Source organism: Pezoporus wallicus, unplaced genomic scaffold (genome assembly GCF_028554395.1).
Source record: "Pezoporus wallicus isolate ANWC-B61680 ecotype Strahan unplaced genomic scaffold, APGP_CSIRO_Pwel_v1 contig_1583, whole genome shotgun sequence".
Taxonomy (NCBI): Eukaryota; Metazoa; Chordata; class Aves; order Psittaciformes; family Psittacidae; genus Pezoporus; species Pezoporus wallicus.
The window spans coordinates 261439-285234 of record NW_026637266.1 but is presented as its reverse complement, the minus strand read 5'-3'; the positions used below and the strand labels follow the sequence as shown (position 1 = coordinate 285234).

General features: G+C 39.3%; 1 protein-coding gene across 1 annotated transcript in view; it reads left to right on the top strand.

The window, feature by feature from the left end:
• The first annotated feature begins 5659 nt into the window (after positions 1-5659).
• The window catches only part of ENPEP (glutamyl aminopeptidase), a 34840-nt gene continuing 16703 nt past the window's right edge, over positions 5660-23796 (top strand). Inside the window, exons 1-7 of the mRNA XM_057404537.1 lie at positions 5660-6541; positions 11472-11613; positions 14223-14354; positions 18517-18637; positions 20682-20836; positions 21452-21565; positions 23254-23388. Of these exons, the coding sequence (XP_057260520.1) occupies positions 5928-6541; positions 11472-11613; positions 14223-14354; positions 18517-18637; positions 20682-20836; positions 21452-21565; positions 23254-23388 (1413 nt within the window). The 5' untranslated portion in view covers positions 5660-5927. The remainder of the gene's footprint in view (positions 6542-11471; positions 11614-14222; positions 14355-18516; positions 18638-20681; positions 20837-21451; positions 21566-23253; positions 23389-23796) is intronic.

The following is a 23796-nucleotide window of genomic DNA, read 5'->3' as shown; positions in this document are numbered from 1 at the left end:
TAAAGCTCTATGAGTTTCCTTAGTATTATATTATGGCATAGGTAAATAGCTTAATCTAAGCTACCCATTATGTTTGCACTGTTATCATGTCGCTCTTTTTTTCAGATTCTCAAGCACTTTGCTATTGACTGTTATGGTATTGCTGTCAGTGCACACCATTGTAATAGAGCAAGATTCAGGGTCTCAATCTCTCTTGGTGATTAAAAGGATGATTGATCCTTCCATTCTGTTTGTTGTGCCAGTTAGTTTGATGCCTTCTTTTATTCCCACTATAGATTTTTTCAGTAAAATGAGAAACCAACAATTTACTGTAAGTGAAAACATGCCTTCAACTGAAAATACTGTTTTCCAGAGTAATGTTCAATGAAGCTAGATTCATACTTGGATTTAGTACTATTGCTGTACACTGAGCAGAAATCATTACTGGGCTGACTAATGCTTTGTTTTCATTTATTCATTCTGTGAACCTACCCTGCTTCTGAAGGGAAAAGCAGTACAAATAAGCCTGCCCTGAAGGTTAACAGTTTCAGGTTGGGGCCAGTCAAGGTAAAAAGGAAATTTTACACTTCTCCATCAAAATGCTTTTCTTCTTATGCCCTGCTATCTAGACATAGAAATGGACCAATATAACTGCACCAAATGACACAACAGTGCCCAAGGGCAGAGGTGACACCTCAGGGAATTGCAAATTAGACAGATTAAAGGCTGTTGGATGGCAAGTGGAGGGAGGAGGCTTTCTAGGGTATTGTCACTCACTCTGAAAAAAAAAGTGAAGAGAGTGGAAAGTAACTTTTTCATTCTAAGAGGATAAAATGCCTTCAGAAGCTCATCAAGGAATTTCCCACTGAGTTTCTAAACTGCAGTATTTGTTTTCCGGTAGGCCTGCTGGTGGCCCAGCCTATCTAGAGGTTTCCCTGTAAAAGCTTGTTGCTCTTCTCACTTTTGCTTAGGAAGTTGATAAGTAAAATGTATGTTGAGTGAATTTGAAAAAATGTCCGTATAAGATAAATTGTATTTTGTTCATACAGTAGAACCCTCCTCAGGCATGTTTTTAAAGACAAGAATGAAATTTCACATTGGAAGCTCTGCTCTTTGAAGTGCAGAGCAATAAACTGTAATTATTTTAATGACCAGTGTTGACAAGAATTATGGTACTAAGATGTAAAAACAATAAAGTATGTCAGAATTGGAAAGTTGGAACTGTATTCCCAGGATCCAGACTATTCTGGTTTTGTATTAGAGATTAATGATTAAAAACTAATTCATTAGATATTAATGATTAAAAGCAAGCACATCTTGGTAGCAATGAAATGGAAGATTAAATGATGATGTGACGTGACATGATATGATATGATATATGACATGATATATCAAAGCAAACGAATACAGTTTGAATTGCTTTGCTTACACAAATAGTATAAGATGACATTCACATTTCAAGGCAAAGAATCTATGTTCTGGAATTTAACAGGAAAAAAAGGAAAGGAACAAAATAAAGTCTCTACTAAAGGTAACTCCCAGTAGTTTGTTGCAAAGAGGCTTTCAGGTAATTCCCTTCAGCCTTGACCCTAGCAATAAAATAGCACTGACCTGCTGGGAAACACTGCAGAAACTCAAAATAGGTGGTGGGACTGCACTGCACTTCCGTCCAGCATGTTATACATGAACCTCTTCAGTCTGCAGCAGGAAATAATGCAGTCCTCCTAAGGCACTGCAGCCAATACCACACAGCTGGGGCCAGATTTCAAAGATCTAAACGAGGAACCAGTTATGACTGAAGAAATCCTGACTGTCATTCTGAAATCACTTTAAAACATTCGCACTTCCAAACACAACCCAAAAGGACTTGGTTTGTAGTTAAAAACTGTCATAAAAAAGATTGAGTGTGGCACAAGTACCACTGCAAGCTAGTAATTACTCAGACTTGTGAATTCTAGGGCGTTAATTATTACTAGAGGGTGTTCAAAGCCAAAGATGGAGACACAATTGGTCATAACAGATATAAGAAAACAGTGGACAAGGGAATTATTTCTGACACAGTTCATTTGTGATCTGGGGGAAGAGCACAACCAGCTTCACATTTCTCAAATTAATGTCCTAAACATTTTTTTTTTTTTTTTTTTTTTGCTGGAAGGCCACAGGGAGAAGTGAAGTGCAGCTCTGCCAGAAAGCAGTCACTGCAGCAGATTGCTTCATGCCTTCTCTTTTTGCAATGACAAATCTAATGAGGAGTGTTTAGCATAAAGAGGGCCAAATTCCTCCTGATGGAGGCAGAGAGGCTCCATTTATTATCCCTTAATCTTGCAGCAGGGGCAGCTGAGGGAACAGAAGAAAATTAGAGGTCCTTAGACTCTTGCTGCCCTTACGTTGCCTTAACGTCCCTTTAAACAGGGAGCCAAAGACTTCCTTGGCATAGGTTCAGTAAGTGTTTCGAGTTATTTCAAGGACGGACTTGGCTTGGATTTTCATTTGTGAGTTGCAGTGAAAGGTTGTTTTTTTTCTTCTTTTTTAATATACTTCATCCATTTCCACATCTTTGATGCTTTCCAGAGCAGCTCTTTTTCTCATTGTCATCTTCAATAAGGATTTCCTAGGACTGTGTGACTCTTTCCTGAATGCCTACAGCAGGTTTCTGCTAGTGCTGATCCTGGCTGTCACTTGCAAAAATTTTATTCCATTTTCCAAACTTAAAATTGGATATTGTATTGAAAATGAATGGTTGTCAATCTGGACATAAAAATTAAAACTCATTTATATTCCTGGTAGTTGTCTGAAAAGATCACTGGACATTTCTTCTAGGGTGTGTACATGTCCCCACCAGCAATTTCATGACAGAGCAGAGTGACTTCATACCCACATTAGGTAGCTAAATCGGCTACCTAAAAAAGCTAGTGTGATAATTATGGTGCAGACTGAGAACTAAACCCTAACTTCAGATGAAATTGCTTCAATTACAAATCAACACCAAACGATAGCAGATGTTAGCATTGCCCAGGTGACTGATAAGATTATTAAAATATCTTTTCATTTTTCCAGAAATTAAACTAAAGCAATTTAAACTTGTCCAAGCTTGGCTAGCTCTTGCCTGCAGTCATACTTGCAGTTTATGCTGGAGCAGCTTGGTGTGAGCTTTCTTCCACTTTCCATATGGGGATTCATTACCTTATGCCTGTGAGGTGAGAGGGTAGACAAAGTATCTATCTATCTCCTCTGGGAAAGCAGACTTTGTTCCTTGCCCCTCTCTACCTGGAGACAGCAGAGCAGGGAAAGCATTGGCATTGTCTTTGGGAGCTCTGCCCTCCTTTATTGCTGCTGTGTAGAGGAATTAATAGTTTGAGCCCTGTCTTATCCTTGAACATGTATATTAGGTCAATGCAGCTAGGCAGCTTCTTAGCTTTGCTATCTGACCCCAGTGGTGTCAGCTGGGAACAAAACATATTTCTGATATGAGAGGGATAACTTTGCTCATAACTACCACTATCAGAAATATATTATACCTATTTTTGGCTTCAACTAGGCTTGAACCTTATAAAGAGAAGTTCAATGCTTGAGCTTGGGCATAACTGCACTTCCGCTCTTGATTGGCAGGAGAAACCTATTGGAGATTATTATCTCTGCTGCTTGTTCAGCTAATTTGTTTGTCACTTGTCATTAGCTTGTAATGGGTTTTACTGCTAGTGTTGTTTTAAGGCTTAGGATAAGAAACACATATATTTTTGCTGGTTAGGACCAGCTCATCATTTCTAGCTCTTACTGAAGGAGATACTTGTTACCAGTGAAGAAATCTGCAAGTCTCATCATAATTACAGTAAATAACCTGCTCTGCAGTCTATAAACTAAAACAGCATTTTTAATTTTCAGATTAAAAATGTAGCAGAAAAGCTTATGGCTGAGAATGAAAATGGGACAGATGTAGAAAACATGCCTGAAATTAAGACACACTATCTTGTCACTTATGGTCTGCTCTGGTTTAAATTGTCTTATTTCAAATCTATTCCTGCTTTTTTCCATGTCCTGTCCAATCAGAACAAGAGAAAAGCTGAAATGGTTTTAAATGTTAAGTCCATGATCTTCAATGCTGGCTCTGTTGCTAGAAGTTAAATTCTTACCCAATCCATTAAAGGGCACTTATTTCCCATGTCATATCTAGTTTTGATCATAGCAAAAAAATGAGAAACAATAAAAACAGACATAATATGAAACAGATTTTTTGCTTTCTGCTTAATTTTTTTTCATTGTTTTTTCACTTTTGAAAATGTCTGCGTAAGATTGATGCTCTGCAAGAAAAAGACCTTATATTTTTCTCAGTTCCTGTTGGAAAATCTTGCTTTTAAAACAAGATGCTATTCAAATAGTAGTGTGCTGTAAGAGTGCTGATGCTGACTGGGTGGCTAAAGTTCCCCATGGCTGGTGACATTTCAGAGTGAGATTTATAAAGCTTGTGAGCAGATCCATCTCTAAACAGACTGGATAAGTCTATCCTAGAAAAGCTCCTTCCCCGATTCAATGCATCTCACTCAGAGCATATGTTGACTGATTCTAGGGCTTAAGTCAACCCATCCAGGTGAAAATTCATCCATCTCAAAAAAAAAAACAAAACCCAAAAACAAAGAGGCAGTTGTCAGAGATTTGTAACTGATTTGAAGAGTGATGTTAACCTGTCTCCTAATAACTAAAACAGGAGGCTTGAAGCCAAACTGATATGCCTGATTAAAAATCTGCTCAAGTGGGCTCCATAAGTGGAGAAAAAGGGTTAAGAGATCCAGGGACTGAGGTTTCTATTCTACACCATTTTCCTTTAGTTCAGCATCAGATAAGGTCAAGACTACTGCTTTACACAGTTTCACACTGCATTAACAACATTTTGCTTCCAGGCTTAGCAAGGCCTTACTTACAGTAAGTTTCACCAAGCAGAATCAGGCTTTATTCAATTAATTTGTTTTGATGGAGCACCACATTGTGATGACATGCAGTAAATACTAAATTAGATCTTTAGTACATAAATCACATAACTGCCTATTTACAAGTGTCCCTCACAGCAAGAGTTCACAGTCTGCACTGTAATTGTGCAGCCCAACAAAGCAATGCAATCCCAGGCTACCAGATTGCATGCACGTTATGTGCAATCTCCCAAGAACTGGCCCTATGAGAAGGGAAGAGGAATTTAAGATGTTTTAAAGTTTGAAGTCAGTGATCAAAATTTATTGCTCCTCTGTGCATTCTTTAGGCCATGACTCCCTTGAATTACTCTGTAAAGGTAAATGAGCCTAGAAAAGAGGGAAAACATTTGAAAAGGCCTTGAAAGATGTATGTGATTTTTGCTGGGTTTTTGAGCTTTCGGAGATGTCATTTCCCAAACTATAGGGTGAAAGTTCAAGAAAATCTTTGCTAGTAAGAAGAAAAAGTAAAAAAAAGTCAAACCTTGAAAATCTAAACAATACACAGCAGGGGGAAAAGAAGGAAGAGGTAGTGGCAAAGGTTGAGGGTTCGGAGCACTTACACCTCTATGCGCAAAACTTTTCTGAAAGCTGCTGACAGAGCTTTGGCATCTGATCATCCCCTGACTGCTGATTAACATAGCAGTGTTTTATATTTAACTCAGGCCAGAGCAGGAGGGGCTGGGGGTGGGGTTGCACTGCTTATAAGGGGAGCACGGCAGGAACAATGTTCTTCTGTGTCAGTTCCCTCCATCTCCCAGCCCAGCTGCACTCCTTTTGATCATTCACATTTCCTCCAAATGCATGTTGTCATTAATTAATCGAGTGTCTCATGGAAAGCGAGGTGGGGGAGATGGGCAGACAACAGCTATAGCTACACCATTAAAATACAAACCAAGTCTGCTGAGTTTACTGAATGCGAGTGCTGAAGTGACTAATAAGCTTTTTTACAGTTAACGTTTTCCTCTGAGGACAGACCCAGGACCAGAGATGGAGGGCATGCATTTTGAGGATGAGAAGACCAAGAGGTACTGCATGAAGACAAAGCATGTGGCTATCATCTGTGGCGTCGTGGTCATTGTAGGTCTTGCCGTGGGGCTTGGCGTGGGATTGAGCAGACCTAAATCTCAACAACATTCAGGGGAAACAGATCAGCCAACAAACCCTCCTCCCTCAGCGGACTTGAGTCCCTGTCCTTCTAGAAATGATGAGACTGGTGACTGGACCAATTTTAGACTGCCCACTTATGTCAAGCCTATCCACTATGATCTGGAAATGAAGCCTGAAATGGAGACAGACACTTACACTGGGACAGTCAGTATTTCCATTGCTTTGGAAAAATCTACCAGCTACCTGTGGCTCCACCTGCGAGAGACCAAGATTACAGAAATGCCAACACTCCAGAAATCTTCAGGACAGCAAATTGCTGTGAATGACTGCTTTGGTTACGAGCCACAAGAATACATAGTGATGAAGGCAGAAACAGAGCTCTCTGTCACTGATGAAAGTGATCCCTATATACTCACCCTGAAGTTTCAAGGCTGGCTGAATGGTTCCCTGGTTGGGTTTTATAGGACCACCTACACTGAGAACGGACTTATCAAGTAAAGCAGTTTTTCTTTTATTTATTACACTTTCTTCCCTACTTCTTCAGGCGTGCTCTGTTCCTATTTCAGCTTCTCAGTCTTGTCTCTCACCAATTTGCTGACATTTCTGGGCTGTTCTTTAGTTTTCTCATTCCCCAAAGGAAAATGCTGTATTCAAAACCCTTCGGCTGCTGACAAGTGAGTGTGGGCTGGAGAGATGAGGGGTTTGTTATTATTATTCTGAAAAACTTTTTCAAACTCTACTGGTCCCAGGTTACCTTTGAGCTTTACAAATGGTTCTGTCAAGGAGCTGGAGGGATTGAGGCCTGTTTTTATAAAGAGCATACAGCTCTCTCCTGTCACTTCCCAACATAACAGGTTTAGTGCAAAATGTTCTTGTGATAGTTTTCCTGACATCATGCCTCCTTAATGTTGTAAGCCTGAGGAATATCCAGACTTCCCTGTCCCCTCTTCAGCTGCTTTAAATTATGGGTAGGAAAGTCCAAATGATTAAGGTTATCTTTGACTTGGATTTTTTTTTTTGTTCTCCATCTCTTCCTTTTTAATGTATCAATAGTTATTGAAAGATTACAAAGCCTCTGCCAGTCCATTTAACCCCTTCCACTTCCTAGGTTTGCACTATTTTCAGGTGGAACTTTGAAAAAGCCACTGCCTACTGCTCAGAGACATTTCTTTGCAGTTAACATATGGAGAGAACACTCATTTTTTTCAATATTTACATTTCTGAAGTGACTCATTCCAGCCTTTATGTCTAGAAGGTAAACTTGGATAGAGTTTTCCAAGTCCCTGTAGCAGAACATGGAGACAAACACTGGTGTGTTTTCACTTGTTTGCTCCCCTGGGATAATGTTGTCATGAGTGAGAGTCTCATCAGCTCCAATTCAGCTGCTGGCAGGCAATGCCAGGAGTAGCAGCAGTGACAGGCACCAGGAGCAGAAAATCCAAGAAGCAGAGGAAAAAAGAAAACATTAATTGCTCATACTTACTTAAACGTATTTATCTGATCTGGGAAGAAGCCATGTAAAGAACAGCTTGGACCTCAAACAGCTCTTTCCCTATTGTTTTTCTCCAAATACCACCTTTGTATTGCTCTGACTCAGAAGGTGCTTTGGTTTTATGGTTTGAGTATCTGACATGCCTGCAGAATTTTAAAGTGTAACCTGTTAGCATCTTTCTAAGTTGAGGTGTGTTTCTTCCTTTGTATTAGTGAGGGATACCTAGATATTAAGTGAATTGCTCCAGGTCTGTCACAACACCAGAACAGCAGAGCCAGAATGAAGGTCTCCGGAGTCACATAGCAGAATAGGTGAGTGACCATCTTTCAGATCCAGACAGTATAGGAAGACAACGACCAAGCATCTGATGTTAGGAAGAAAAGAGAACTGCATAAGCTAAAGAAAGCATAAAATGTGAGCTCACTTCAAGAGGGTTCCTACTTCTTGATTTGAATGCTGAAAGCTACAATTGCAAGGGTGATCTTAGCCAGCAGTCTGACACACTCAATACAAAAAGGAACTTGAGTGTGTGTGTTTGTTTGTTAAGCTTGAGAAGGGCTTTAGTAAGAATGAGTGAATGGTAATTTCTGTAATGCTTTCCATGTGGTTATGTTTGGGCAGAAGCAATGTACATGATAGTAATAAGTACAGCTTTGAAATGAAAGCAACCACCAGCCAAGTTGCTGCTATGCAAATTGGGGTAGGTGATAGGATGGGGTGAAGAAGGATGGCAAGAGAAGGATTTTATTACCTATTGAAACTGCATTTTCCCCTGGCTTTCTGCTTAAAAAACAGTGCTGACTAGAATTATCTTTTTTTACTTCAGCTTTGCCTGAGGCAGACATCAACCCTGGAAAATTTCAACCCAAATAGTTCCCTTTTTGTCATGTTATAAGTAAATACAGATCAAATTGGGTAATAGCAAAAGTCAAGCAAGTCTATTAATAGTGGATGCTAGAGAGAAGGGCGCTGAGGTGAAAATGAGAGCCAACATGTAATTAACTTACTCCCCCTCCCTTCCAGGCAGTGTTAAAAGCAGTGGGACTTTTTGAACAAATTTATAATACTGGAAAGTCAGATCCCAGGGCTGAGCTGCTCCCCAGCTGTCTATCTGTGAAGGTAAAGGTTTGCCAAAGCATTGATATAATGCCTTTTTTTACAAACTGGGCATGTGTCCAGGCTCTGCTTTTGCTGAGATTCAAATGTCCCATCACATGTCACGGAAAACAGGTAGACATGCAATGAACACACCTGCAAGTCTGGTATCCTTGTGAGGCTTAGGGAGAAGAATGCCTCATTTGGGAATCCTGTTCAAACAGATCACACAATCCCCATGAGGACAAAGGTGGTTTTGGACATGCTCAGAAGTGGATTTTGAGATACCTTGGGAACACGATTATTTAAATTGATGTGCACATGTGGGTAGGGATCAGGAAAAGTATAAAATTCGAGAATGCAGATTTTATATTACACCTACTTAGATCCTCCTGTGGGTGCCCAATTCCAGCTGTAAGAACTGAAGTCCTTTTGTAAAGCTGCTACTCTGCGCATATCATCATTTCGCCTTTGATGAAAGGGGAACAACAGTTCTTCCCTACTTTGCATGATGCAGTGAGCATAAATATGTTATTCTCAAATATTTTACAGAAAGGAACACAACAGCAGTGCTTACTTGGTGTAATGGGTTCTTTTAACTCTCAAGGAATGTAATAAAACCCCTTTTAATTTTGTTAATATTGCAGATAATACAAAAATGTCACAACAGTTTTTTTTTTTATTTTGCATTACTGTTAATGACAAGGTGTGGCTTCTCTGTTATAGGAATTCCCCCTGTCCTCCATAAGAGGAAAACCAGAGGCTTATAAAATATACTTAGCTGGGCACATGTCTAACAGAGCGACTTGAATTTAGGGTTTGATTGATTAGGGAAAGGCAGAACACTCTTTAGCATACAGAACTAGCACTTCCAGATTTCTTCAAGGAGGAAATTTTCTCAGAAGCAGCAGTGAATCTGAATTTTAGGAAAGACTAGGAGAAAAATGCCTTAATTATCCCAAGGGGAGGAGTCTTTGCACAACCCTTTCTGCTTTGGAAATAATAAAGGAGGGGTGGTGGTGGAAACTCATCATGGTTCTAAATGCAGCACTGTTTTATTTTGGGAACAACAGCTGGATGTAGTCTCAGCCAGATCTTCATTCCTTATTACTATGATATTTACAACTGTCACCTCCAGTTCACATTTAAAGGTCTGGATATCAACAGCAAGTAGAAGGGCAAAAGCCACCAAGCAATGAAGAAAATCTTATCCAAAACCTGCATTATACAGTGTGAAAGGAAATGGCATTTTATGTTTCTAGTGCCACTTCTATGCATGATGTTGCCTGGACTTATCATCTATCCCGTAGTGCTAAGGTTTTGCACTGCTGATGCACAAATCAGCAAACGTGGAGGCTGTATGCCTCTACAAATATATGAGGATAGATGGATTATCACCTTATAAATCAACAGAGATATCACAGTCTTATCAATCTGAAGGAACAAGATATAAATGTGTCAAAACATAGAGACAATTTTTTAAGCAACAGCTGTGAAGCATTGCCCTGGGGACTTGAAGTTAACTGAATTGTGAAATGGCTTTCAAATCCTGCAGAAAGTAGAGGGTGACATAAAGAAAAAAAAAAATTACCGAGCAAAAAAAGAAACTGTTGAGCCTGAAGTTACGTTAAGGTCAACGTTCATTATGCTTTCTGCCCATGAACCTTTGAGTTACTATTCCTATGAACATGAATAGAAAGAACCCAGACATATTACCTCCATCAGGCTTGTAAATGACCCTTGTTGCTACAAGTTCCTAAAGACCAGTTTAGAATTTAACTGTCACAGGGAAATGCCAAGGGCAACAGAAACATCGAAAAAATTGTTTGTCAAGTGAGCTTGTAGGATTGCTGCAGATCAGTAATTTACGATGTGCACTTTTAATTACTTTTTGGAAAGAAAAACTACCTTAATATTGTTAGAGCAGCTGTAGAAGTGCTGTCAGAAAATGCTCAACATTCCAGATTAATTGAAGAATCATCTGTGATCCCTTTCACCATCAATCACTGGAAAATACGCTCTGCTACTGTATGTGGGAGCCTGATGTCACCGTGAGAAGTAATCATATTATATGAACATTCTTAAATTTCACCTTATTTTTTATGTGACCCTTATTGTCTAGCTCCTCCAGTTGCTTTTGAATAGCTGAGACGACATTCTAAACCGCCCCCCTCCCAACGCAGCTAGCATAGCATCAGTTACATACTATGATGTTCAGCTGAAATTAACATGCTTCCTCCAGCAGTTTCATCAATGGAATCAGGGAAGCACCAGCAGAAAACTGTAATTGGTAACTGCAGAAAAAAGAAACACACAAATAGGATGAGATTTTAGGGGCACTTATGCAATTCCAAAGTGTCTTCTCAGGAGATGTTCAGGACTCCAATCTGAACATCTGCTCTAGTGGGTGAAAGACTTAAGTCACATGGAGTGACTAAAGTAAACATCCCTATACCATGACATTAATTTTCTTTCAGATTATAACATCAATAGATTATTTTTAGACACATAAATCAATGGGAAAGCTCATGAGGAAGGTGAGCAAAATTTTTACCATCCGTGAGTGGTCATTCCTAACATTGCCTGGCTCCTAAAAATTTTTTGTGATAAACAACCTAGAGAATGTTGATGACAGACTTTGGGGTATACATGTTACACATGCCTCTACAATGCCAGCTTCTGCATTTCTGATGTTCCCTGCTTTTATGAATGGACAAGTAAACACAAATATTTGTAGTTGACTTTAGTATATGAAATTGCTAAAATTGTGCTTAGAAATTGCAGATAGGATTTAAAAGGTACGTAATGAAGGCTTGCCAATGTGTTGTTTGTTTAAGGAGCATTGCAGCTACAGATCATGAACCAACAGATGCGCGGAAATCTTTTCCTTGCTTTGACGAGCCCAACAAAAAGGCGACTTACAACATATCTATCATCCATCAAGACACATACCAAGCACTATCAAACATGCCAGTACAGGTATGTATTTCCCAGCTCTGCTGCCTAAGTGGAATGGTTCTTATTATAAAGGCACTGGAAAGGTAACATGGATTGCAAGGTCCTTGCATATTCACAGATTTTAGTATCCAGACACTGTAAAGTGAATGGTTAATAAATATTCCATAAAACAGGACTGGATGGTTAGTTAGGAATCCCAGTGGTCCACAAGCACACAATATGGCAACACAGAGCCAAATCCAAAGCAGAAACAAAACATCTCTTCTGTCTTCTGCTAGCTGGCCCTCTGTTCAGATATTCTAGATAAGCATCCCTCACAAACTATAAATAGGTAGTGGCAGGTTCTTCAGTCAAACCAGGTGGACTCTGAGAAGAAATGCTCTGGAAGACAGCTGCTTCCCGGATGGGAATTCCAAAATATTCACTGAAACAATATAACAATCCAAAGCGAGGGTCTGCTGATCATAATCTGACGGTAAAGGATCCTTCTAGCAAGAAAGTCCAGGATTATTTTTAATAATACAGAAATTAAAATCCCATCTTTCAGATCATGGGTGTGGACATTTGTCAGTACACCATGAATGTAATTTCCTAACTAATCTATTTCTGGACCTGGTGGTTCAAATTCCAAGTTTTTAATGAAATTCAATGGCATCAATTATTTACCTCTGGGCCTTCTGGAAGAAGATTGAATGGCTTTCATCTGAGAGAGTTTCTAATGAATAGCTTAACTGAACGTGTAGTCCAATGTATAATTTCTAATAAATATGTTCTGAAGTGGGAAATAAAGTGCCAAGAAAAAAAAAAAATAAATAATAGAAGAAATAAATAAAGAGCTTCCAGCCTCCAGGCTGTTGACATTTGCATCTTCCAAATCATTCCTTCATCCAGAAAACAAAGGGTTGCTTTAATGTGTACTGCTTTATTTAAAGAGTCCCCCAAACCTTAATTATCCCTTAGCAATGCAGCTGACAGAACTATTACCAATCTGCTACAGCTGCCTCCCAGACCCTTTGCAAACTTAAAGTTCTGACGTATTGTTATTAAAAATCTTTCTATGATAGAACATCAGGCACTTTGATGAACAACAAATGAGAGTATTTGCTGTACCTTTCCTTGCAGACCTCAGATAAGTGAGAGTACTGGCAAGGAAAGTGCGGGGATGAGGCTAGATGTTGTGGAGATTTAGTCAGTTTTGAGATTTACTTTACATCTTTACATGCGCACTTTGCCTCTAATATGGACATACAAAAATGAGCTTTCAAATTCAAAGGGCTAGCTACCACTTGTTGATTAATCCTCTAAAATCCAAGTACAAGCAGGGAAATGTATATTATACTGGGTTGATACTCAGGTTTGACTAACAGATGATAGCAGGGTGTTTTTTCATATGGTGTGCTCATGAGGTCAGTAGCTCTGTTCTTAGCAGTGAAAGCTTGTTGGGAAATCTTTTAAATGGGTGGAAATATAACTGTTTGTAAATGCACACACGCTGTGGGTGACACATCCCACAGCAGTCTTGGTGGTGTGGAGCTTTATAATTAGCACTGCAAAATCAACTCAGCAAATTCAGAAACTCGTATATTTCATTTGCATTTTTCACTGGAGTTAAATTTTATTTTCTTAGTGCAGTTCTGACTTTGGTGAAAGAACAAAATAGAGTCAAAATGAGTCAAGTAATGTAAAAGTAGACTGTGAATATCTCATCTCTGTGAAAAAAACAAATTTGTGAAAAGGGTTGGTATTTTTTTTGCTCATGGAATCATGCTCATATTACCTCTAACATTCATTATCTGTGCTTTATTTACATTGTATTTATAGCAATCACATCTCTTGAAGTATTGTATCTAGTAGAAGGTTAGTATGTTTTATATGTTGTTTGCTTTTATCCTGTTTAAGTTAGTCATCCAGTCAGAACCACAAAAAAATTACAAGACCTGCAACAGCAGATAATGAACAGCAGAAGTAAATATTTAGAGGCTGAATCACATAGAACAGGTTGCAGGTTTGGTCACAGAGTTCAGTTGAGAGTTAAGGACATTTGGGAAAATCAGGAATGGTATTTAAAATGTAAGAGCTATGATCAGCACTAAACCTTATATACAGTTAAACAATCCACCAACTAGCAGTGTTAATTTGTATCTGAACGAGTTCAGAATATATTCATTAGACTTATTTTTATCTTAAGTAGCATCTCTGCAACCCCTGCTTCCTACATGATGCATGTATTTAAGAGAGGAGAGAATCCAGCCTCTTCTCTAACCTGTCCAAAGTGATGTTGTTTTATACAACTGTTTCAAAAACAAAACACACTAGCATACACTGGAAAAGTGCTGGCAAAATGCCTGTGCATCTGAATGATTTCAAATCCTTGATGAAAATTAGAACCAGGTAAAGTTTTTTAGTGCAGAAAAACAAAGTCCTATTTTGTGTATTGCAGTATTGCAGAAAAAAAAGAAAAAACATTTTATCTGTTCTCATGCTATCAGCACTGGGATGCCAGAAGAGATGAATCTGGAGAGGTGATTTATGAGTCCTATGTAGTTTCAGCCTTTAAAGACGTATTGTACCCTATTCTGCATGTGTTTGCAATTCCAAAAATCAAATTAATTATTTTTCCATTTCTGCAGCAAACTGTACAGCTGGGCAATAACTGGAATAGGACAACTTTTGAAAAATCAGTTCCCATGAGCACATACTTGGTATGCTTTGCGGTGCATCAGTTTCAGTGGATAGAAAAAACATCTGCTAGTGGAAAACCTGTAAGTCCTGTTGCCTCCTGAACATGGTTCAGATGACAGATGTACTGGGATTTGCATTTAAAAAAAAAAACACCAAACATCTCTTTTTATGATACAAACAGGAACGTTTTTTCTCCTTTCCTACATCTGTGTTATGCAGCCTGTTTTATTAGGTTAGGTGTTCACAGTGGTCCTTCTGACTTTGACTACATACAGTGTTTTGCAGTCCTTCCCTGTCTTCCATCTTAGTGAGATTCCAGTCAGTACCTCCCATACAGGTGCATGGGTGAGGAAAGAGCACTATTTCTCCAGCATCCTCCCTGATCATGAGTATGAGGGAATGCACAAGTTCAGGGGTACAAGACATTCATGGCCATAGATACAAATATTTTACAGTTTTCTGTGGATTAAAAGGTGTGAAGCTATGCATTTGATGTCTTCCTATTTCCTGTCATGGAGACATAGGACTACAATGCTATGTACCATTATGTATTGGCTTTAATATTCTTTACTTTACAAGTGTCTAAAGGTAGCTGCCCAGTGTAGGTTCTTTACAAACAAGTATTGAAGCAGCAATAAATAAGCAGTGCCAGGGCCTGCCTGCACAGCTGGATATTTGGTAGGGGTCCTAATGAAGTGAATATATTTGAATCTGAATCCATTAAATCAAAATATCACCTTTATTTAGATGCAACATGCAGTAATATCCAGTTCTCACTTGAACTGAAATCTCCTGAAGGTGCAGGTGATGAGGCTTAAGGAGATCACAAGACATTACATTGAATCACATCCTGAAAGCCTAAATACAATTTGCTTCGCAACATAAACTTCTCATTTGGCCTACACCTAGTCTGAGATGCTCAAACTAGTGTTAACTAATTATTGGTTTCCATTTTATGTTAATCTGGGGCAGATGATGATCTCAGGACTGTATGCTCTTGCTGCTTCCCTGTTCTTTCCCCTTAGGGATGTAATACATGGTCTTGCAGTTCAGCTGAGCTGGCAGTGCTTTCCTCCTCTTCTGGAGGCAAGTGACACTGATGGACAAGTAATCTAGAGCAAAGCCCGAGCCAAACCACTGTTCCCCTAGCAAGGAAGCTCTTCCTGAGTTTCTCTATCTGAAAAAGCTCAACAAATCCTTCCCTACTTAAGGCTCTCTACTGATGTGAAAATCTGCCTTATATAAATCTCCAAAGTGCTGATCCAGTTCTTAGCAAAGACTTCCTGGCACAGCACTGTGCTGAGGCCTCCCTCCTCTACACCCTCGCTAGCATCATGTGTTATGTTTATATTATTTCTTGACAAATAGCGAAGGCTAAATTACACTTAGCCAAGCAAACAGAGCCTGGTTTGAGATAGCAACGCAATATTCTTAGATCCTTGTTTTTGGCTTACTAATTTGTAAAACAGGAAAATGTTTTAGGCCACCCAGTCACACAACTTTGTTAACCAGATGCTCTTAAGCGTGGCTGCTCCATTCACTATCAGAGACAGGACTTTGATTATTTGGCCTTGATAGATATTCTCTACAGTTAAGTTCAGAATCAGAATTTGTGCAGATTTGTACAATATAATATGGTGGGGGAAGCATGTAAAACTCTATTTCCTAGGTGCAAAAGTTAGCATTCTCTGCTTATCCGTGCCATGCTCTAGACTATGGCTATGGTCAATATTTACTTTTTTTTCCCTCCAAGCAAAACAGTAAAGCCACAATGTTCCTGACTGGTTGTAACTTTTCTAAATAAAAGGGAGTGTTCCACTGAAACGTGGTAATTAAAGCTGTGTGTGTAGAAGCAGCAGCGTTCATGTCAGTACAGAGCTTGCCTGAAGAAACATCTTCTAATTCAGACCTTGGTTACTACATATTTTATTAATGCTATTCACTAAATAATGTCTGAGGGCTTGCCTGCACTCGAGTTGCCCACACTTGGGTTTTTAAGTGAGGTTAAAATCATAACCATTTCCTTTCTCTTACCATGGACTTTAGCTTTACCAATATAAAGTATATGTGTAAGAATGTTCTTAATTAAGGGAACCATTTAACCTCCATAACTAAAAATTACCTTTTCTCCAGGAAAAAACAGGCTACCTTTGGAGTTTCTTAATCAGATATTTAGAAAGTCCTTCTCCTGACCAAAGTGTTCCTTTCCAAAAACTTTGAAGCCCAGCTGAGCAATGAGGTATTTAGATTCACAGACTGCTGAAAAGAACATTCCACAGTTTGCTGTATAAATTGCTAGCTATAAATCCCTCATCCAACAGAAAGAATCCATGTGATCCATATATTGCTTTCATAAACAACAGCAACAGCATACAGCTCACGTGGCACAGTAAATTATTTAAAAACTCTGCCATTCTGTCTTAAAGATATTAATGGAATCAGTGGTAGGAAATGAGCTTACAGCTGGAAACAATGTTTCTGAGCTGATTACCTGTCAGGTACCAAATGTCTGGTTTGGAAAATCACAGAGGAGATTATACAAATGAAACCCAAAGTCACTTCTAGTGCATGCTGAAGGTTTTGGAAACCATTAACATGGATCAGCTAGGGGACCAAAGACTGCTAAATTGGGTGAAGAGCTTACTGAAGTGGAAATTGCAAACTGTAATTGCAAACTGACCCTGAGGGAAATCCCTGGGCTTGGAATGAATTCCCGATTGAATTTCATAAGCTTTTTTTGGTTTTGTTTTTTTCATTCCGACTTTATTTCTGACCACTTACCCATCCTCCCCTCTCACTGGAGAGAGTGTAATTTCATGGTATCGAAATCAATGTGCTGTCAAGCTCTAAGAGGGCTTCTAGAGTAGGCCAGCTCCTTTGCTCCATTTGGACTCTAAACTCCTGGCTGTAAGACAGCACTGAGGAGTAAACAAGCCAGACCAGCACAGGCAGAAGAATGTGGCCCATTCATAAGAGTCACGGAGCCTGCAAAATTAGATGGGTCCATTTTCCTAAAGCCAGAAACTTCACTCCAAATAAATACCTCTTACTTCCCACACTGAAGATTGTGGAGGACAGTAAAGAGAACACCTTATAGCTCCTGCCAGTGGACACTCCAGTGCTATGGCTCTGCCCTGGGGCAGAGACCTCTGTGAGATTTGGGATAAAGAGATTGAGGGAAAGACCCCCAAAAGGCTCCATAAATTCTGAAGTTGAACTTTGTCTTCATGATGTGGAGGTAACATCCCACAAAGCTTTTTCAAGCTGTAGGCTTCCTCATCCTTATGGGTGCCATAAGGGCTCTAGTCCTCCAGGGCATGAGATTTCCTGCTGCTTGACAGTAATAACTAAAGCAGTACAGGCACCAAGCCACAGAGATGGAAAGGGCAGCACTCAACACACTAATTTTTGTGTTCAGGAAAAAAAGAATGTTCAGATATGCAAAAGGAGCAGAGAAATGGTCACTCGTCACACACAGAGCTACCAAACAGGCCAGTTGTCCTGGATCTGCCTGATTGGAGGAGAGCCAGAGAGTTAATTTTTGTCTGGTATTTCCAGAAGTGCAGCAGCCCAGGAGGCACCCTAACTGTGACCGGGTGGCTGTATGGCCTGAGGTCCCAGGCAACCAGCCACTCAACCTGCATGGGTCAGCATGCCCAGGAAGACTTACAGATCTGGTAAACACACTAACTTCAAAGGGTCTGAGATCTTCAAGCATAAAAGGACAAGAGGAAATTGTGATGACAGTAGGTAGAAAAGGTAGAGAGAAATTGAAGAAAATAAGGTGATATGGGCTTCTGACAGATTTCAGTATAGCTGTGCTCCTAAAGATCAATCTGATGGGATCATTCCAGACCAATGAACTGCTCAGAACAAGTGGATTCCCTTCAATTGTGCTTACTCAGGCTTCCATCTTGAGAAAACTAGACCTTGGGGAAGGAGGGGCTAATATGCAACAAGGCATTGCTCCAAGATTGGCCTCTGTGAGCTTCTGAACACGGGTTTTGCCATTTCACAATTTAAGCATACTCTGGCGTGCACAGATTATGTTGACTTGGTCTCCCTTACATGCAATATTTGAAAAAGTTTATGGAATCAATGTGTTATGGAACAGAATTCATTATTCAGGCCAGTCTCTTAGGAAAATCTGCAGTGTTATAGGTATGTATGTTAAATGACTTTTCAATGCTTGCCACCTTCTAACTTCTTTTAACTGAAGACTTGTCACTCTGTATTTTACAGCTGAGAGTTTATGCCCAGCCACTGCAAATACACACAGCAGAATATGCAGCAAATGTAACAAAAACTGTATTCGACTTCTTTGAAGAGTACTTTAATGTGAGCTATTCTCTTCCAAAACTAGGTGATTATTATTACTTACTTTTTTCCATTTTATTAACTCACTGTAACAGTTATGTTTCTCCTTAAGGTTTTTCTGCTTTGGTGGAAAATAGCACAAAAGCATTTAGTTGCTAGATGCTGCTATGATGTCAGGATGTTTTAAAACCATACCATGTGGTTCAAGATGTTCTTAAATGTCATGAGGGTTGGTCTCAGTAACCGTTTTGTTACCAGTTCTCACAGTTCAGTTTGCTGAACTGAAGCACCAGTCCCCGCTTGTCTTGTCAAGCATCTTGTGGAAAATCAAGGAAGCATTGGTGTCATCAGCAAAGGAATATCATGAGCTAAAGTAGAGCCAGAAGAAGTCTGAGAAAAATATGTACCACTTCCATGGGAACTTCTGGACAGAAGTCTGCAGTGAGATAAGTGAGGATGCAAACTGCCAGAGAGAATGTCATACTATTTATTAACCTTAGTGCAAAGTGGGTGTGTATCCACTTCTTAGAATGAGCGTGGTCCAGCATATAACTTTTGTTTCTACTGCTGGGCTAAATAAAGACCCAAAGCTAAACAACAGTGGGCACACAATCAAATTTTGCCCATGGTTACAAAACAAGCAAAGAAAAAGTTGTGTAGTTGGGTGTCCTCTAGCTCGGCTGTTTGGATTCTGGATCTGATTTGTGCAGTTTGAACTAATAAAGTAGAGAACGTAATCAGGGTTTTGGAAATGCCCCCTCCTGAGACCTCCAAAGGGGTAATTCAGTTAGGTTCATGAACTTAAAAGGATGTAAAAATATTAACTATAAACAAGCCAATGTAATGGGGAAAAAAAAACAAACAAACAACTTCGAAGGCTATGCAAACCTTCTACTGGCTGTTCATATATGTACACGTATGGCTAACCTCTGTTACTTTAACAACAGATTTTTTACATCCTCCTTTCAAAAAACATCATCTGAGTTTACTGTAAATATTTGTTTGCATAACAACTGAATTAGGGAAACCAGTTCTTTCATACACCCAGTAATAACTGAGACTATATCTTACCTATGCTTCATATTCAAACTTTCTTCAGAGTATGGATAAGGGCCTGTCTCCACTACAGGGTGGACTGGTAATCCCAGGTCAGCAGTATCAGAGGGTAGATGCTCTTGCAGATTTTATACTGTTCCTCTCAGAATGTCTATTTGTTGGATAACAGATCTTTACTTATTATGTTGTTCTCTCTGTATAAGAAGACATCAAGATCAACCCTGATGAATCAAATATGTTTATGCATAATGATTTGTTTAAATACTATGTTTCATGTTGATTTATGGCTTTTGGCATTGACATTCTCTTTGTGATTCTCATTTAGACTGTCGGTGAACCCCTTGGCAGACTATCAGCTTTGATTCTGTAATCAAATTGTTTAAATTAAAATAAGAAATTCTTATCTTCTGTTAGGGTGGGGTGAGGTTGTTTGCTCTATTGAGTTTTAAATCCACCTGCACTTTTTCAGTAACCCCAAATAATGTGGTCATTATTTGCAGAAGAAAATGCCAGGCCAACTGAACTCACAGTTCTAATTTAAACCTGTATTGACCCCCACAAATTGCCAGGAATAGAAGCAGATGTTGTTCACGACATGGGGGATTTACTTCAGTTAACATGTCAATAAATAGTTTTAATACAACAGTGTGACAAACAACAGCGTGCCTCATTATGCTGTGGATAGTTTCAGGTTTATGGCCTACAACACATCCCCAGACAATACTATTAATTTCTAGAGCCAAAATTAAATAATGTATGATATGCATGATCCCAGGAGGTGGCATACCATCACCTCACAAGACAGATCCCCAGTAGTGCAATTGCTGCTATCTCTATTAATCTCAGTGGAGCCTTGCTATCAGCTGCTCTAGGCCAGTTCCCAGCTTCTTAAACATAGGTTAGAGACTGCAGTCCACAGTAGTAAGCCAGAACCACAGATGGTAAGCAAAACAGGCTGTGAATACACAGTAAGAGGCCCAGCTAAGTGGCATAAAGGATACAGTGGTAATCATGTTCTCTTTCTTTCAATGTAGATAAAATAGCTATTCCAGATTTCGGGACAGGTGCTATGGAGAACTGGGGGCTGATCACATACAGAGAAACAAACCTGCTGTATGATCCCAATGAGTCAGCCACTTCCAACAAACAGAGAGTAGCTGCTGTGATAGCCCATGAGCTTGTTCATCAGGTATATTTTTATGATTCACTTTTACCATGCTTCAAAAGGGTACTCCCAACGTTTTAATCTTGCAAATACTGTTCTTAACTCCATCTCAGGATCTTCCATGTGTGCTCACAATTTGATTGCAAAATTTCATGTTAAAACAGTTCCCCGTTAGAGCTTTACCTACTGCCTTTGAATTCTTCTCTGGAAGGTAGATGCTCAGGTCCAGACAGTGAGCCAGTTTATGAAAATGTCTCTGAAATGTCTTTTAGGAACTAATTTGCATGTGCAGATGTCTCTTTCAAGCAAACAAATAGGGACAAGTATACACTGTAGGGGCTGCCTGAAAACATATCCTTACAAGCACAAATCATCAAATCAAGAGGAAGAAACTAAAATTTTTCATTGGCTCGTGAATCATTAGCAATCTCCCCAGTAATATGCAATTTTATAATACAAGGGATGTTTTAACACAAGGCGAAGCCTGAATTCCTACTTAAACCCCAGTATTATGGTAATTTTCATCTTGCAATAGGAAGAAAAGTGAACAAATTAATGTTATATACGGAGATGTGAGACACTAAATTGTACATTTACCATTTAGCTAACACTAAACATAAACAATGTTTATAATTGTAGTGGTTTGGAAATATTGTGACCATGGATTGGTGGGATGACTTGTGGTTAAACGAAGGATTTGCCAGTTATTTCGAGTTCCTGGGAGTAAATGCTGCAGAACCAGATTGGCAAATGGTAATTATTTCTGTCTTGTGGAGGGTTGGCAGGGCTGAGGGAGGCATTTTGGAAAGGAGTAAAAATTAGACAAGGATGATGAAGACTTAAAGTATGTTTTTAGAAAACTAACATAGTGCAATGCAACATAAAGGTATTTTAAGCTTCTCTACCTACCTATGTTATAGTCTGAGACTAGTCAAACAAAACTTTGTAAAGTATTGGTCTGCATGGAAAAGTCATTCTTTTTAACAAAGTAGGTCAATTGTTTGGTTATTATTATGGCAAGTAATACTTGGTGGATCCTGGACAGAACTTTAGCAATTTTGCAGGGTTGTTGGAAGGTCTAACACTGGAAGATGGAGTTTCTCATTTATTTAGTTCGGCTGTAGTGTCTTTTCATGAGACTTGTCTAAGGGCTGGGAACCTGGGCCTGCCTTCACAGTTTGGGCTATTTGTTAAGGAAAATATCAGCTCCCCCATTCAGCTGCTGCCAGCATTTAAAGTGTCATTTCAAATGCCCCAGCTCAGACAATCTGTAGTACACACACTGCAAAAAAAGGTAGTGATAGAGAATGGCCCACAGCTCTGGCTGGACAGCAAAACAAACTCCAGTCACTTTAAGGGGGTTGCAGACAAAAGGGTAGCTGTAAGTATGCATTATACTCTGAGGAATGATAACAGCATGTGAATAAAGGGAGGCTTGCTCTCTCCTTCCTCCCCTCCCAAACAGATGCAATGGCACATAGCATGCAATATTTCCCTCAGCTTTACAAGTGTAATGAGTTTCTGGCTACCAGAAAATATATAACATATGCCAGTGAAAGGAAGGAGGGTAGGTTTGCAGAGGTTGACCCTGTTGTCAAAATCTACCCACCCCTTCACCTAGTGACTTTAGAAGCAGGCAATGTTTATTTGGTGCTTTCCCAGCTTTCCTCCCTGCTCCCCATAAATATCTCTTCTCATCCACGTTATGTGAGGCTGAGAATAAAATCATTCCTGGGTCACTTCTTTTACACTTTGGAGTAGAGGATCTGTTGTGGTAACTACATTTAAAAAAAAAAGAAGTAATTAATGAGCCTAAAATTTGAAATAGTTCATTTAAGATCTAAAGCCATTTCAGTGTTAGCATCCTAGTGAGTAGAAGAGGAAAACTAAATAGAGAATTAGTCTTTTTCAGTCAATATTGATTAGGAAGTAAGGGGATTTTGACTGCCGGCAACTTCATTGTTTAAAAAATTAATAATTAATAATTTATCATTTATCATTTATAATTAATAATAAAAATTAATAATTCTTTTAAAAAAACAAAAACCTTGGGATGGGGAATCTGCATCCTTCCTCCCTCCTTCTCTTCCTCTTGAGCTCCATTTTTGCAAGAGGAACCCATAATGTGTTGCAGATATTGTCACATTTCTGAAATTGGTAATGCAATTCCATTTTTTGCCTAGTGTGTGGGGTTTTGTGTTATGATACACATGGGAAAGCAGGATTTTCAAAAGGCAATTTATCTTAGTTAAGGAAAAAATTTACCCCTCCCCGCTCAGACATAAAGCAGATGTTTGCAAGTCCTTCTTTAGGGGAAGTAAAATTTCATTCCATTTTCCTACTGCCTCTCCCTAGAGAAGCTGCAGTTCAAGCTACTTATTTTGTGAAGTTAGTCATATACTCCTGCGTTTGTTTCTATCCTAACACCTTCTCTTTCTCAGCTTGAACAGGTTTTAATTGATGATGTGCTTCCTGTAATGATGGATGACTCTTTGCAGTCTTCCCATCCAATTGTGGTGGATGTGTCATCTACAGCTGAAATCACGTCTGTGTTTGATGGGATATCCTACAGTAAGGTAGGGTATCCTCCTGTTGTGACTTTAGATGAAAAAAAAATGGGGCTTGGAAGAGGAGATTATAAACTCAGGAGAGCTTATATTAATAGCTCCCAACCCACTTGGTCTGTGTCCGTGTGGATATTTTTCCTATGACATTTCTGACTGTTGTCAGTGGTGATTCAATCAAAAGCAACTGTGAGAGAAGCAGCGCAGCCAGAACCTCAGTCAGCCACTGTGCTCCAAACCTGCACACAGACATGCAGGGATATCACAGCGTCAGCTGGTTCTGCCACTGGAGATTTTGGTTTTAAAATTATCCAAAAATATATACTAAGCACATCCTTCTCCCACCACCTCATGTGATGATGCAGCCCAGTTATTTCAAGCCTCATAATCTAATAATGCAAGGGTTGGAACTTGATGATC